General features: G+C 43.1%; 2 protein-coding genes across 3 annotated transcripts in view; one reads left to right on the top strand and one right to left on the bottom strand.

Annotated features, from left to right (window-relative positions):
- LOC114875736 (facilitated trehalose transporter Tret1-like) overlaps positions 1–17490 on the top strand; it is a 69747-nt gene extending 52257 nt beyond the window's left edge. For both annotated transcript variants that reach the window (XM_029186361.2, XM_029186362.2), the window contains exons 2-8: positions 4580–4681; positions 10786–10919; positions 12022–12268; positions 12350–12634; positions 12709–12961; positions 13063–13403; positions 13501–17490. In XM_029186361.2, coding sequence (XP_029042194.1) covers positions 4580–4681; positions 10786–10919; positions 12022–12268; positions 12350–12634; positions 12709–12961; positions 13063–13403; positions 13501–13638 — 1500 coding nt within the window. In that variant the 3' untranslated portion in view covers positions 13639–17490. The remainder of the gene's footprint in view (positions 1–4579; positions 4682–10785; positions 10920–12021; positions 12269–12349; positions 12635–12708; positions 12962–13062; positions 13404–13500) is intronic.
- Positions 1–17983, bottom strand: part of LOC123987632 (mediator of RNA polymerase II transcription subunit 20) — a 93823-nt gene that overhangs the window by 72993 nt on the left and 2847 nt on the right. The window lies entirely within an intron of this gene.

The raw sequence follows: 17983 nt of genomic DNA on the forward strand, positions 1-17983 counted from the left end.
AGAAAATGTTCGTCGGCGTGCACGTTTGAAGGGAAATTAAACGGTCGTCCTTGGTCGGGACGCTTTCTTTCGCGACTCGTTGGTGATTTCATAAAGAGCTCGCGTTTTTCGTTAAACACGGACCGTTTTCCCTAATGAAATCCGTTCGTGGAAGCTCGTGAAAGGTTCGCGAAAGAAAAGCGACTGGAAATTAAAAGCTATCCGGCTACCTCGCCGTTAATCGATTTCCCGTTCCTCGTTTCCGTTCCAGAGCCCACACGACGATGCGTTACCTCGAGCCGAACGAATATCCGAAATAAAATCAAAATCCACTCGATATTGGAGTCGAAATACAAGGATAACTACTTACGGAAAGGAATACCTTTGTTTATCAAGAAAATCAGTAATTAAATGGTGTTTCCTTTGGCGAGGCGAGCGATGGAACGATTTGAAAACAAGGTTGGCCAACCCCTTTAGCTCGCGGCAGCCATTCTTCGTGGCCGTAGCGGCATCATCTCTTATTAAATCTCGGCATGAAATTATTATTAAGCGTGCACTATCGTAGCGTCGACGATCCTTCCAGGTACATACTTCGAGTTTATTAAGGGCTAACGCCTAGAGAAAATATTATCCGGTTCGCTGCTCTGTATGCACGCGCGCACCCGTCCGCACGAATACTCTCTCCGATTCAGATTCATCTATTCAGATTAATCCACCATCTTGCCTTCGACATTATCCCCCCTTCTCAAACCTATTACAAATTTTTTATCATTTTTAAAATTTAGACACGTCGATGCACTTTTTCCAACGCCACAATTAGAAAATACACCCATACCTCGCTTTACGCCTCAGATACGTTCCGGAAAAGTTGGCCGTAAAGCGAAAAGCCGTGTAACGAATCAATTATTTTAATGCAAAACCAATTCCCAATTTTTTATAAAGTAATATAATTTTTAGTATAATTTTCCTATAAAAATGCTTAGATAAAAATAAGAGTACAGCATTCTTTTTGGCCGTATAACGAAACATTGTGACCGTTATAGCAATGTATGTATAGGTGTAATTAAAAATACTACATGTGCGGTACGAAATGTGTTAAACAAAATGTATCGGCAAGAATTTGCGAATCGAAGAACCCGTACAACTCTTCGATTAAGATTCCTCGCGTTCCATCGCCGGCGATGACAACAGTAACAAAGCCAGGCCAGCCAGGGGGGTGGTTCGATTAGTCTTCGAAATCGGTATCGATAGGATCGTTCAGAGCGGAGCTTCCTGGCATTCCAAGGATATTGATTTCAGCCACGATTCGCCAGAATGCAGAGGCAACGGTGCTTCACAAACCTGGAGGCGGTTACAGGACGGATATATCCCTAGGGAGGGGGCGACTCGCGAGGGAGAAAACGTGAGAAATCGCAAGCGAGGGGACCTACCCGAGCTTATCTGCTATCTTGTCGATTATTGAAAATCGACTCTGGTAGCCCGCGAACAGCCAGGGACAAAGTGCTGTCGGATGAGGGAAGGAGGGCGCGAATCTACTGCGAGGTTGGAAAAAAGGGGAGCGACATGAAACAGATGTCCCTAGAATTTATTAACGTACATCTACTATCACTTTATCAAATAAATTTCCCAGACTCGGATTGTAGGTACAATATAAATATTAACGACATTCATGATTGATTGATTAATTTGTAAGAGAGAAAAAGGCGTTTCGTCTCGGGATCGTCTGTCTGACTCGTCAGTGGGGCTGACAACAGACGATCCCTGCCCCAGACACCTATCGTACCGCTATTCGGAACTTGTACAGGGTCTACTATTTATCTCGCAACCCATGCACGCGCAAATTGATGAAAATGACAACAGCGCTAAAATTCGAGAGATGTAAAAACCGTACAGTTAAGTTGGTAATCGACTGAACTGTGGTCCGAGATTCGATTCAGGATACGAGTACACTGAGTCCCATCGAAGTTGTCGCAGTGAAGTTGGCTACACATTCACTAACACGGCGTGAATGGGTTAGTGCGCCAACTTCACTGCGACAACTTCGATGGGACTCAGTGTACACTGTCGCAGTGAAGTTAGCGCACTAACACATTCACGCCGTGTCGGTGAGCCGATGGGCGAGATGCCGACGACGCGGCGTGAATGTGTTAGTGAATTTGTAGCCAACTTCACTGCGACAAGTTCAATGCAACTCAGTGTACACTGATTGTGAGTCCCATCGAAGTTGTCGCAGTGAAGTTGGCTACACATTCACTAACCATTCACGCCGCGCCAACTTCACTGCGACAACTTCGATGGGACTCAGTGTACATATCCGAACGGCATGCCGGGCGAGCGCTTGCGAGAGGCTCCGTTCAACCTCGCCGCCATCTAGCGCTCCGCGGCCCGAACTCAAGGCGTCCGGGGAGACGAAACTCTTTTCCCTCCACTAAACGCCGACAAATCCTTGAAAATTAGGACTCTCTCCGTGGTCCGCCGTCCGTGGGTTAAGGGTAGCAGATTTCTCTCCCTGCCACTTCGATCATTGATTTTCGTTTTATTTTATCAAGCGCCGAGAATCGTTTAGGTATCAAAAAGTCTTCAACAGAGGAAGACTTTAAAGAGGAGCGTGGGAGGAAAGGGATACGTATACCGGTAATTTACTCGGTCCATTGTGTAGGAACAAACATTTGTACCTCTTCGACGGTATCTCAATTATAAGAGAGTATCTAGCATGCGGTCTCTCCGCTGCTCGTCTATAATTATCCGACCTCTCTTCGGCTATCTCGGGGAAGTCGGGGAACTTGAACCTATTGCAATAAACAACCAATAAAAAAAAAAAGGCGAATTCTCGCTTACACGAGCGTTGTACAACTAGCTAGAACTCGGGAATATTGGCGATACGGTACACGCCTGCTGAATTGTCTTATCAGAACCCACGCGCAATGTAAGCCGCCTAAGGGGTGAAACGTTAGATGAAATCGTAGCATAAATCATACGCAAATTGTTCGCCACGATAAGAACAAAGAAGAGATTTTAGACCTCTTGTCGAACATTTTCAAATTTTATCCTGAAAGTTAAGGAACAGACTATGTATCTTTCATAAAAAATAAAACGATATGATATTGAAATAAAATATTTCGCAGTGGCACTCCCCAAGTTGATACAACTATGAAAAGTAAAATAACAGCACAGGCATTCATAGTTGCACCAAACTGCTGTCCACTTTGATACGATCTTTCTTATCGAATACCAATCTAATATATTAGACAAATATAATATCTAAAGAAATCTAAAAGTGGTCGGTAAGAAATGGTACGTTCGACCAGGTACCATTCAGCTCCGCCACTCCCGCTGTTTTCTCACCGTGCATTCTATTATTTTCGCTTATTTACATCCTTTTTCCGAAAGACACTTGTACCGTGTCCTGCATCGAGGTAACACGTAGCAAACACTTAAAGTGCAACGTTCGTGCGGTAAATCAGAAAAGGCGTGAACGAAACGGACAGTTCGTGTAACCGGGTTACCATAGTTCATTCAATAATATGTATCTGGTAGGGCCCTATGCCGGTCTAATAACGTTTCAACGGTGAACGCACACGCCCCCCGGTGACACTTTTCGACCGGTTAGCTGAGCTATCAAGCGAGTGAAAACCACTCCCGCCAGCTGGTCAGGTGGATGTGAATAAACGAGCCGTGCAACGATCAACCGTTTCGAATCGTTCGCCACCGACAGAGGATTTAGATGTAACGTGCTTCCAACAGCGACTCTCCTGGCTCGACCCGTTACAGAGAAGAAAAATTTCTTCCCTTTTCCCCGCGTGAACCAGAGGTATCGCGTGGGCGGTACAATTGCTTGTACCACCGAGGACAATTATATCTGTCCGGGTCCCATAGACAATGCCTTCACGTGAAAAGTCTTATCGTAGGCCGTCTGCGTTACTTACAACCGTCTCCCTCCCATCCCTCCCCTTTGTTTTGTAATTTCTGGAAGCTCGTAAAACTTTGGACAAGTCTCGTTTTTCACCTACGACATTCTCCGCCGTTTCGAAATATCTACGCTTATTTAAACTTCACTTTGGGCCAGACGACAATTCGGCTGCCAAAGTGTTTATATTCCGATGTCAAAATGACGGGTTATCCGAACAAATTGAAACGAATACAATGAAATTAGATAATCTGACTAATTCATATCCAAGGCGTCTTGAAACGATACTAAAGTGTTCCATGACTTATGTATGAGAGTGTACTGTTACAGAAGTTTACGACTGACCAGGAAACACGGCACGACAAAGAACTGTATTGCCAATACCTCTGTAGAAATGCAAAAACAGCGCAGTAACTTGTACCGATACTCATTGTTAGTCCCTAGTTCCTTTCGAAAAGAAAGATAACCGGATACATAGAGGACTAATGGTTCACTGTCAAACGGATGACTAATCCCTATTGTGGTGGGTTTGAAAGTGGAAAATCAAATTCTAGAGATAAGAAAGTTTGAGGAAGATTCGAGTGGACAGGGAGGGTCGAGGGGAATTCTTTGACCAAGTCACGTTGTTCTTTGGATGCTGTGTATGGAATACATATCGTAGAGAAGGTTCATCGGTGGTATTTCTTTCTGCAGGTAACAACGGTGCCGGACGAGGGCGAGAACAGCTTTAAAATGCCTCGAGCTTCCGTGGTGCACATGACTTCGACGGCGACGAGACCGCAACACATGTCGCAGGTAGGTATTTTATTTTATTATAGAAAGTTTCGTATATTTGTAGAATAATGTGAAATAGAAAATTTAGGCTCTCTCCGTGGTCCGCCGTTCGGGGAGTTAACCGAGGGAAAATTGAAATCCAACGGAAAGCTGTGATGATTAGAAAGAAAAGCAGACTCTAGCCTACTTATCGAGAGGAGTTACATCCGTCCGATGGTCCCGGGTATCCCACGAGTAATCCAAATCCAGCGAGCGAGGCGAATCTTTCCATCTTGGCATGGATCCATATTGATATGCAAATACCGAAGGATAGCTGCGAGCTTAATTGAGTGGTCCGGCTTAAAATGCATATCGAGCGAGCAGCCAGCCGGTCTTTCGTCTTAAGCTTTCCTTGTCTCTCGTATATACAGAGAGGCTGGAATAACGATTTACCCAGCTCCAGCTGACCAGCCATTTTCATAATACCACTCGCGCCGTTCTAAAGACTTTCAAAGCTCTTTTTCTAGACTATTTCTTTTTCCCCGCTTGCTGCTCGGGGTCGGCTAACAGTTTTAAGCTAATGGCTCTCTCGGTTAACTTCGACCTAACTCCGGACACATCCTCTGCCGGCGTAAACGAGCTTTTAACATCGTGCTACCGGTGGTGAAAAAACGCGCGGGGAAACGTGCAACCACTCCGGGAAATTCATACTCTACCGACCAACCCGGCTTCCTCGTTCGCTACAACTTTTAGTCGTCTAACGGTGTACCACCGATGTCTGTTGCTCCTTTTCCTATTGCCGTATACGAGCAGTCGTGACATTTTACGAGCCGTTTAACTTTTCCGCGCTTTGTTGGATAAAATTGTAAATGTTTCTGTCGGTGAACGGAGCAGACGCGAGGAAGGTTTATTATTAACCCTTCAACAATCGTGACCTAGATCTACCTACGTAACCATAGCGTTTCGACTAAAATTAGGAATTTTAACTTCCTAGACGAAATAATTCTTCGATCAAACGAAATATGTATACAAAAATAGTGAAAAATTCCGAAAATTAAATTGATGAACCTTTCAAAGTGCAAATCAATTTTCACTCCTCTCAATGACTGTCACCGCAGATGGTAGAATTGAAAACACTCGAATAGAAATTTCGAGGATTTTCGAGTAGCAGAAAAAGAGCAGAGTGTCGATTCGAACACAATCCCCATTATATTGCACTTTCGCACGATCAACCGATACCGTGGTTGATAAAAGCATTGGGTAACGTTATTTTATTATTCGATGCTCTAACAGGACCGTCAATATTTACCCGACAGAACAAACCGAACACGTCCATGTACACGGGATACAAATCCGTTTACCCCTTTCGTTCTATCGCGGTTGTAGAATTAGATTTCGGAATAATCGAATACGGGTTATGCATCAAACCGGGATCCCATTGAATTGGTAGCCAAAATTAGCGTGATCTTAACGTTGTTTCGAACTTTGACGTTGTTCATTATAGTACTAGTCTCCTAAATCGTACCACATTCAAATTTTGCTTAATGTTGAATGGCGACACCAGCTAGCAACATCTTTTATAAGCTAAGACATATATTCCTATAAAACCTTAAATAGTGTATCAAAATCAATTACAGTAGCTGTTCTAACAAATTTGAAAAAGCAGGTCAGCCTAATGTAAAATTTTAATCATGTTGCGCTTGTGCTGTCTCTTTTAAAAATAATTTAATGATATTTATTTTTACACAAAGCCTACGTTTTTATGTGCATGCGCCAATTTTCAAATCATGTTAAAACTTACTTATAAATGAAATAAAATAAAATTATAAAAGAGCCGGCGAGTAGCCTAAATCGTACTGCGGCGTAGTTTCCCAAATCGTATCAGTACGAGTTAAACAATTGATCAATATTTTAGATATTTCTTTAGATTATAGTTATGTCAAAAAGAAAGCACGGACAGTGCTTCAACTAGTGCATCTGCAAATATTTCTGTATCGCTTAATGAAGAGGAGTGGTTCTGCAGTTTGTATGAAGAAGTTCAACTTGAAAATATAACGAAGCCTGTGCAGACGTGTCAAAAGCACAAAATGTTATTATTGTCCTCAATGTTAAATAAAATCAATTTATTATTTATAACTCAGAGATAGGATATTGGAAACCAACCGGTACGATTTAGGATACCGGTTGCCAAAATCGCACCTTTGTATCATTTTTTTACTAATGCATATAAGACATAACAACTGCTTTCAAAATACAGTTAACGTTGTCCACAGGTTATTTAAATGATATTTTATAAAATTGCTCAGCTAAATTCTGAAACAGACATACCAGAGCTTCATATTATGCATAATATCTTAAGTGGTACGATTTTGGCAACTTCCCTATAGGAGGAAGCTGGTGCCGCCATTCAACATTAAGCAAAATTTGAATGTGGTACGATTTAGGAGACTAGTACGATATTGGCAACTTCCCCCTATACCAATTATCCGCGCAAAGATAATCGCATCCGGCACGGTAACTGTGGAGCATTCGTATTATTGAATTTTCAATAAAAAGCAGAATCTTTCAAAGGAATCATTCGACGATGAATCATTCTTGAACGACACGATTTTCGCAGGATTTAAATGAAAAGTATAGTTTGATCAATTGAAAATCAAGCCACGACCCACGCGTTATTGTTCGCCTGCGTTAAGATCTGAGACGACCGCGACGAAGGAAAGGTTACTCGCGATATCGAAAGTTTATGCAAATTTACGTGGGATCGGCGCCGCGGTTCTGTTTTTAAATTCCATCGAACCGGCATGGAGAACTGTAACGATGGAATCGCGGCTGCTGGAGACAGGTCGTGTAGTTTAATAGAAAATATCGACAGGCTTTTACAACAGGTGCGAGTGGCACGGCTTTACGGATTCCGCGGGAAAGCTGCACCGTGTACGAGCGACGCATTCGTGATCGCATTTGCAATTTTTCCGCGACGTTTTTCGGCCTCGTCGCGTCCGATGTTCACCATGAAAGATTTATCAGAGAAGCATCGTGCTGTGTGTTTGGAATATTGTATGGAATTTAAAAAAACAGAAAGAAAGAATCTGTTAAAGAGCGAAGAGAAGTCTGACTGCGTGTGTACTCGCGATCAAATTAGGCTTCCATGGGAAAAATGCTGTTTTCTGTCACAGGCTTCCCCGGATTTCCGGGTTTCGGCTTCACCTTTCCCCTTAGGCATTCGCGACACCCCGTATACAGGGTGTCTCACTTAAACGGATACAGAGCTCTTATTCCGTAACTATTAATGATACAAAAAATTGTTGATATGGAAATTGTATGGGAGAAGTGAAAAATCTTTTGCATTATTAGTTTAAGAGATATGATGGTCAAATTTCATTTTTTAAATGGAACCATATATTTTTTTTGAGATCATGTAATAGTGCTTCTCAAGACGAATTCATTAAGTTATAATATATACACCCGATTTTAATTAGTTTTCAAGATATAACGTTTACAAATTCCCCGATTTTCAGTAGATACGTCTCGGTTTGAGTAGCAAGTCGTAAAAGTGATCCTATTGTAGCGGTAAGTGCCACAGCGGGGGTCTACGCTAGGAACGCCAGGCCCAAAGAATAAGAAACCGCAACAGAAGGGCCGCTTTTACGACTTGCCACTCAAACCGAGTCGTATCCACTGAAAATCGGGAAATTTGTAAACGTTATATCTTGAAAACTAATTAAAATCGAGTCTTATATATGGATCTATTTAAAAAATAAAACTTGACCATCATATCTCTTAAACTAATAGTGCAAAAGATTTTTCACTTCGGCCAAAACATAGACTCCCTTTTCCCATGCAATTTCCAAATCAACAATTTTTTGTATCATTAATAGTTATGGAATAAGAGCTCTGTATCCGTTTAAGTGAGACACCCTGTACATACATAGGGTGTTACAAAATTACCTGAAGAACTCTACACCGTTGGATAGATCACGAAAAATCGAAACGAAAAGTTCTGTAGCATTTTTCGATAGGATCAGTAGTTTAGCCACGTTTCTTTGTTGAACGTTGAAAAATTGACCAATCAGCGCGCAGCTTGAGTGGCAAGACGCGCGGAGTGGGAATCTCCGTTTGCTTGCTCCGCCCTCGCACCGGGACTGGTCTCCTACTCCGCGTGTTTTGCCACTCAAACTGCGCGCTGATTGGTCAATTTTCAACAACGAAATGCGGCTAAACTATTGATCCCATCGAAAAATGCTATAGAACTTTTCGCTTTTGTAGAGCGAATCTAGAGCTCTTCTGGTAATTTTCTTCTTCTGGTAGAGCTTTCTGGTATGTAACATCCTGTATAGGTCCCATGTATGAAAAATTGGAATTTTCCCAAATCCATTTCCCCTAGGTAAGCCTGATCCGATCGCGAGTGTACGAGTTATCAATTCCCCGAGGATTAAAGCATAATCGAAGGAAAAGATAATTTTAGATAGATCTTGTCGAACATCGCGTTACATTTAAAGGAAATTTATGTCGCGTCGTAGATCAATATTCCCGTCAATTCCGCTTCTCTTTCGCGATGAATTAACGCATTTATCCGACGATCTTTAACCGGGGTAATTTATTTCACGGTTGCTTCGCAGCCTAGCCGCGACACGGTCGCGCAAATTGCACAATAATTACTGGCACACCCTACATTATCCGCAATTATGGCTCGTAAATAATTATTCTGTCTCGGCGTGGCCGCGAAAATTCTCACCGCCATAGAGGAAATATGAAAAATCGAACGCGGACAAGCTCTCAGCTTCGACTGTATTCTGTTGCGGAACGTTGATGTCATCTTTATTTCTCGCTCATACGGCACGGATACTGGTCTTTGAACGGGTAAATCGACATACCAGACTGGATAACGGACGATTACGTTGGTCTTTGAGAGCAAAAACCGTGACTGGTCGCGATTCACGCGTACGAGGGATTTTCTTGCGTCATTTAGCAAATCGTAAAATCATGAACGGATAATGTGTTACGACACGTCGTGTCGCTCGAGTTACTATCCATCAATAGCGCTCGTTATTAAACGTGGAATGGAATAAAGAAATCATGAAAGGCGATTCTAAACTCGTACCACAGCGTGTCTATAAATAACCAAGATTAAAACTTGAGAAAGAAGAAATTTAAAATTCCACTATTATCTTCCACTGTGAACAAATATTAAGGGTTGATCTTCAGCACCGATAATTCTCGCAAACTCTTGCAAAAACAATACCGTTTTGCGGTAAAATCGCAACTTATGTATGTATGTTTTCAACTAGCTATTTGTTCAACCATGGTAAAATTGTGCCGCATAGGAACGAGACCGGAAACAGAAGAAAAGCTCCGGGGCAAAACTGCTATCGAAACGTGTATCTGTGGTCGCGTTTCATCGAAAAGGTTCGACAATGCGCGATGAGTACAAGAGACTGATTTGCAACATTGTTTTCGCATTCCATGCCACGTGGATCCCGCTCGTTCCGTAATTTCGGCTCGGTGCACCATAAAATCGTACGCGGTGTGGCTTTCTGTCACGCGGGATGCTTCGTCCAGTGTCACGAGACCGGTAAATACCTGAGAGAGCTCGATGCACATGATGCTTCTGAAACGATCGTTGTCAGAGATGCGTGCATATAAAGCCGGGCCACGCGAAACGTTTTAGTATTCCTCACGAGGGCCATCAGCTCAGCCTTTCAATTTGCGGCCAACAATTTGTCCGATGCTTGCAGCTGGCAACGCGCAACCTCCTGATACAGATAACCGACATTCCTATGCATACATTTGTCGATGGAGGTATTTCACGGCTCGGTTTCTCGTGCAATGCTGAAAATTATTGTATTCGATGAACATTTCTCTTCTGTTCCTTAGTGTAATCGGTGTTAAGCGAGTTATTTCTTTCATTTTTCACGAGAACTCTTTTACTATCCATTGGATGACAACTCATTTAGGGAGGATTTCTTTTTTTAATTAAATTATTGTGTGTCCTTTTTGGCCCTTATTAACTCCACCCTATCCCCACCTTTTTACGAACTATACTCACCTTAACTTGACTTAAGTGGTCTTAGGGATGGGTGCCAGTAGAACCAACGAGATTAAGGCCATTGGCTTTATTAATATGTACCAGGAATTTATCTAATTATTAGGTGTTGGCCACCCTGGCACTCTCAATGGGAACCCTGTCCTCTGGTCTGGCAAAGGGTTACACTTCCCCAGCGTTGGACTCTATTCTGGATAATCAACCCCCTCATCTTTACCAATCTACGAACAACGACACCTGGTAAGTTTTACCCCGTGATAATCGACGCGTTAAGAAACAAATCGGGCAGCGGTGTAACGAGCGAACAGGAAAGGTGAAACTTGGCGAGTAATTGTAAGTTATAACGTGTCGTGTCCAGTAACGATTAGCGTCGCTCGGTAGATAAGCAAATTAAATAAACGCGACATGATATTTCGCGCGCTCGAATATATTAGAATTCGATCTAACAAACGCATTAACGTCGGTGCGTCGATCTTTTTCTCGTACACTTTCTACGCGATAGTGGCACGGCCTTATCGCGTCTACTGTAAAGAGGAAACAAGCCACTGGTAAACGAATTGTGCTCGTTAATTTATAGCGGTGACCCGCGTCAACTATTCAAGCTTCTGTAATATCTTTACGTAATCGTCGAAATTTATGAGCGAACGATTCGTTGCTGGATTTATTATTGTATATCCTGGCGGAGATAGTAGCGACGGATTCGAGTTGCTCGCGAATGAATTTCAACGTTTCAATTCTTCCTGGCTATTTTTCAAACGAACTATCGTAAAACCTGCAGGATCGAATACCTCTTTAGTACTCACGAATAACACTGAAATTCTATAGATATTAAACGTAACTATTGAAACTGATTTGAATTCATGCGCGCAGATTGAAATTGATCCTATCGCTAGTAGACACTTTCAATTTCATCAGAAACGAAAAGAAAAAAAAGATGAATTATACGATTGCTTCAGCAAACCGTACCCCTTTTATACACGTTTCCCTAGCGAGCATATCGATCGTTTGACAAACGAGTTCCTCCATCGAGATTAAGCAAACTACGGTGACGCAACGACGTCAAAGCAAATCAATCATAGATAGGAGTGTAGAGAGTCGGAATTCCCGTCGGACGAAATGGCAAATTATTCAGGAACGAAAAGGAACGATAGCCGTCAGCCTCTCCTTGAACCGGTTACGAAGATCGATGAATTAACGCGCAACGATCGATCGATCGTGTAAGTCGGCTTAATCGCGGCGAACAACGAACAACGGGAAACGGGGATGTAGGCATTAGGGAACGATTAGGTTCTCGCATAACGTTAGTCCCTGTCATCCGTAATCGTATTGCCATTTGTCGCAGGTCGGCATTCTCGGTGACGCAACAAGAAGCCTCGTGGGTAGCGTCGTTGTCGATGCTTGGTGCATGGTTTGGCGCCATGATCGGCGACTGGATAATGAGAAGAGGTCGTAGATTGGCGCTACGAGTGACATCCTTGCCTCTGGCCGCCGTTTGGATCCTTACCGGTATAGCGCCATGCGTCGAACTGGTCTACGTCACCAGCTTCATCGGGGGTCTATGTTGCTCCGTTACCACCATGGTCGCCCACGTACGTAATCTACCCTCCATGATTTACGATCATTTTCCAAGCCACCTCTATGGCTGTTAAATAACGTTTCCGAATCGCCAGGTGTACATATCCGAAATCTCAATGCCGAGCATACGAGGCTGCCTGTCGGCGATGCTGAAGGTGCTCGGTCACGTCGGCGTGTTATTATCGTACATAGCCGGGACGTACATGAATTGGCGGCAAAGCGCGCTGCTGGTAGCGGTGGCACCGTCGATGCTCTTTTTGGGCACCCTCTTTATACCCGAGACGCCGTCGTACCTCGTTCTGAACGGCAAAGACGACGAGGCTGCCAGCAGTCTCCAATGGCTGCGCGGTGATCACGTCGACATACGCCACGAGCTTCAGGTATGTAACCTTTTACTTCAAATGTACTTTTAACGCTAACGAAGATACTAACGATGAATTTGACCGATCGACAGGTGATCAAGACGAACATCCTTGCCTCGAGAGCGAAACAATACGAGCTGACGTTCAAGAACAGCATGCTCACTCCGCGATTGTACAAACCTATCGCCATCACGTGCGGGTTAATGTTCTTCCAACGATTCTCTGGAGCGAACGCGTTCAACTATTACGCGGTCATCATATTCCGTCAGACTCTGGGCGGTATGAATCCGCACGGGGCGACCATTGCTATCGGTTTCGTCCAATTATTGGCTTCTCTGTTATCAGGTACGGTAATCCTCGCTATAACGTCTTTATCGAGACGAAGAATTTCAACGGTCGTAAAGCGAGACTGATGTGACATCGTGATCCGTTTGTTCCGTTCACAGGATTCCTGATCGACATCGTGGGCAGGCTACCGCTTCTGATAGCCAGCACGGTCTTCATGTCTCTCGCGCTGGCCGGTTTCGGCAGTTATGCCTATTACATGTCGCAGACGCAAAATCTCGGCTATCCGGACTCGCCGGTGGGTGGGCAACACGATTGGATACCGTTGCTCTGCGTGCTAGTCTTCACGACCGCCCTCGCTTTGGGCATATCGCCAATTTCGTGGTTATTGATTGGCGAGCTCTTTCCTCTCGAGTACCGCGGCCTCGGCTCGAGCATCAGCACCAGCTTCAGCTACTTCTGCGCGTTCGTAGGGATTAAACTGTTCATGGATTTTCAGCAGGTAAGCTGGACGTACATATTCTACTCTTCTACCCAGACGCAACCGTTCCATGTTTCCTAGTATCTGATGCGTTCTTAACGAAACTCTACTCTTCCAGACGTTTGGTTTGCACGGAGCGTTTTGGTTCTACGCCGCGGTAGCGGTATGCGGACTTTGTTTCGTGGTCTGCTGCGTGCCGGAAACGAAAGGGAAACAACTGGACGAGATGAATCCGGAGTACGCGCAAGCCCGGTAGTATAAGGCCTCGTTGACCGGGGGCCTGTCGAATCTCGAGAAGGCTAACAAGCCCCTGCCGGGTGGAGCTTATCCTAATCAACACGATCCACGGGATCTGTACAACGGGAATCCCCCTATCGACGTGCCGACCACCTCTCGGCAGACGTTCAACCACCGGGGCAATTATCGAAAGCTGTCCGATTATTGCAACATATTCGCCGAGAAGACGAATAGGATCGGCAGAAACGTCGGAAGTTTCATTCAGTCCCGTGGTTTCTTCCCTGCTCGCCGTTCCACCGAGGACGGTTCCCAGGGCAACCTGACTCATCGTATCAACGGCGACGTGATCAGAAACGACTATAGGCTCCCTAACAGAGCGGAGCAACGAGACTCGCGCCAGAAGAGTCTCGATCGTTACGGTCCGATCGAAAGGGATCATCGAGACGGATCCAGCTACTCTAAGAACGTCTACCTGCACGAAAGAAGCACCGACACGAATCACTTGAACGGTGACACGGTGACGCAGCCTCGAGTAGTCAGACAACGCGATTACACGGACCTATATCAGGAGGACAGAGGCGTCTGGAGAGGAGAGGGGGCCGACTTAAACGGCTCTAAGCCGATCTTGAGGAACGGCATTAGTCACGCCAGAGGCGAGAAGCTTTACAGCTCGACCCTACCCAGACGAAGCAGAACCATCAATTTCAGGGATCAAATCCCAGCCAACTCGCTCGAGTTGCGTCGAGGATACCCGAAGAGCTTACAGAACCTCTCGGACCTGGAGGCGGACGACGGAACGCGTGCACCTACCGTCGCCTCCTCCTTCTTATCCTCTGCAGAATGGAGGGACGACAGGCTGGACGACGCTTACCGCCGTCGAAGATACAGGCAGGACCAACTCGAAGATGACTATCTGAGACTCTACAGGAACCTGTCCAGCCTGGACAAGTATCCTCCGACCGGTAGGTACGAACCTGGCCAGGTTCATTACGAGAGAGAATGCAGGACATTCGGCAAGGACACGGTCGCCTTCATTTATTACAAAACGTGTTACTTGTGATGTACGAGGGACTGGCTCAATAATTCGTTAAGAGTTTAACTAATTGATCATCGTTCAACATCTACGCTTTACGAATCAATGAGGAATCTGATTTCATCTCCATCGAGCACCCCTTCTTACGTTCTATGTACTTTGCGGTTAAGTTTTCGTTCGACAAACTGGGAATCGTCTCTCTGAACTATTTTTAAACATTTCTAGAGCATCGAAAGTGGTTTCTTTACGATTTCGGCTATTCATTTCTGATCTCATTAGAGTATTCAGTTCCTCGGTTCTCAATTTCATTTATCCATTCATCGACGATGTGTAAGATTGGTCAGATAAGAGATGGAATTTATCATTCTAAACACACTCGTACAATTTATACGAATTAGCGTATAGAGAAATCGATAGAGGACGTTGAATTTTGTTCCTCTGACCAGTTTTATGCCTCACTACGTGTACTATAGAGTCGTAAAGAACGAAATCGACGAGCAATGATCTCTTTTCTCAAACGACACGACTGAATCGTCGTATTAGAAAATCATCCTCGTGTTTTGCCTTGAAACGTCGAACGATACTTTTGACCAATAAAACGCATATTCTCGTACGTTGTTTTCCCGTGATTGTCGAATCGAATTGCACTCGTCGAAACGAAAAACAAGAACGCTCTTCCGTGCAACGTGCCTTCGCCGAGAGCACGCAGATATAACGCAAAATACTACGTACGTGTAAATATACATACATGTAAAAAAAGGAAAGATAGCAGTAGCCGTATATATGTACACGTATATTTAGGATAGACTCGATAGACTGGTCCGTCGATTGTCGTCGACGTTTCTTTACGCGTTAAACTTGATCGTGATATTTTCAAGAGTAACCTTTCTCAAGATAAGTATAATTCGTTTCTTCCATAAAACGAGATTCTTGTTCTTTCAAGCATAACGACTGAAGCATTCGAATTAGCGGTTAGTTTTGTTAGAGCCTCGTTTTCGACTCACGTGTTCGTGTTCAATCGACGAGAGAAGGAAGAAAGTTTCTATTTTCCGAAATAACGCGTTAAATAATAACAACGAGATATTTTCGCCGGGTATTCATTCAGAAGGAGATAACTGGGGTATTTCTGAACAACTTTTTCCTTTACCGAAATGCTCGTTAAGACTTGGTTTTTGAATTATCAATGAAAAACTCAATCGCGGGGGTGTTGGGTACGAACCGACGCGGTGCCGAGTGAGGTGCAATTGAGTTTTTCATTAATAATTCAGAAACCATGCCTAAGGAAATAGTTGTTCAGAATCGCTCCAGCTTTCACATTATATTCATATTTTTTATTCCATCGACAACTAAGAACGCGTTACCAGATGGAAACATTCGTTATTTTCCCGGCAATTTAACACTACCCATGCGAGAACGCTGATACACGCCAGAGATATAATACTTCACGTTTGATCAGACTAAAAGCATATATAAATACTCGGGTTCCCGATCTAGCACGGGAACCGTTGACTTAACGATGACAATATTAACTGTAGATATACTATCTTTCATACTTAAGTACCTATTGTATAAATAACTGATTATTATTGTACATCCGAGGCATACTTGTACGTATAGAGGCCGTGTTACTGTTCGAATACCGGACGATGAAACTTTGCGACAATACTGTTTAACCATTGCCAAAATCGCGAGACAGGTGTAATTTGTAAATCGAAAAGGATGTTTCGTTTTGCAAGGTCGAGGGCAGTCGAGTTCATCGGAGACAGCGGGGGTGGCCATCGGGAGGCTCGGTACGGATTTAGGGCCTAATTAATTTAAATTCGCTAAAAGATGGTTCGTTAAAAATTTCACCCCCCATTCGGCCCTGGTCTCTGTTATAGATTTGGAAAATTTCGACAAGGTATTAAAAAATAAGGGTCTTAAAATCTTATCGTTAGACCCTTTAATTGCAACACCATATGTGTACAGAGATTATGTCAATCGACTGCCATTGACAATTTTTTTTTCCACAAATCTCAACTTTCGTGCAGTGATACAGTAGACTCTCGTTATATCGCCGTGGACGAGGCTGAAGAGCAACGTTAGGATGCTTGAATATCCACGTTCAAGTGGTAATATAACGAGAGTCTATTGTAGCGTGCAATTTGAAGATCGCAAAATAGCGTGCGTCTATTAGAAGCGAAGATACTCGTGAAAATGGCATTTGTATTTTGTATTTTTATATAGTTTGTAGAGAGCTCGTCAACGTCGACCCAGCAGAAGATGTCTGCGAATCTGTGATCGAACGCCTAGTCTTCACGGATCAAAATATTTCTCACAGAATTTGTTTACTTGCTTCGCAAGAGAGGGTAGCCGACCATATCTCGTTTCGAACGTTCTGATATATTTTCAATGACATATCCAACTCTTGTTAGAGTTTTCGACCCTGCATATCAAACGTAACACGTATCAACATCGTGGAACGAATTTCGGAATTTAGTTGGAATGAAATTTCGAATCGATATTTTCTTCCGTGCAGCCTGACGGTTTCTTACATCTCTAATCATCTCTAATGGAATCATATCCCTGTCATATCTGATATTCTAACGATGCGTGCTCGACTCTTCTATACAAACGTATGGAATCCTGTACTTAAACGTCGATTGAAAAGAAAAACAAAATGAATGAACACTTTGATAGCTAGTATCACTTGCATTCGCAATTATAGTCACACGTGAAGATTTCTTTCACAATAATCACTCTCCTTAATCCGGTGCTGGGGGCACCTTTGGTTAATCAGTAGCTACTAATTATTAATTAGAAAATTTACTAATTCGTTAAGTCCTAATAATAATTTGAAATTCGATAATATCTCAAATTCCAAAAGAAATTAATTAGAAAATTCACTAATTCGCTAAGCTCTCATAATAATTTGAAATTCGATAATATCTCAAATTCCAAAAGAAATTAATTAGAAAATTCACTAATTCGCTAAGCTCTCATAATAATTTGAAATTCGATAATTTTTCAAATTCCAAAAGAAATAAATTAATTAGAAAATTCACTAATTCGCTAAGCTCTAATAATAATTTGAAATTCGATAATATCTCAAATTCCAAAAGAAATTAATTAGAAAATTCACTAATTCGCTAAGCTCTCATAATAATTTGAAATTCGATAATATCTCAAATTCCAAAAGAAATTAATTAGAAAATTCACTAATTCGCTAAGTCCTAATAATAATTTGAAATTCGATAATATCTCAAATTCCAAAAAAAATAAATTAATAATACCCCATGCAATGTGCGGCAATCAAAGTGTTAAATTATACTTTTGTAGATACCGACACGCG

Source organism: Osmia bicornis, chromosome 15 (assembly GCF_907164935.1).
Source record: "Osmia bicornis bicornis chromosome 15, iOsmBic2.1, whole genome shotgun sequence".
Taxonomy (NCBI): Eukaryota; Metazoa; Arthropoda; class Insecta; order Hymenoptera; family Megachilidae; genus Osmia; species Osmia bicornis.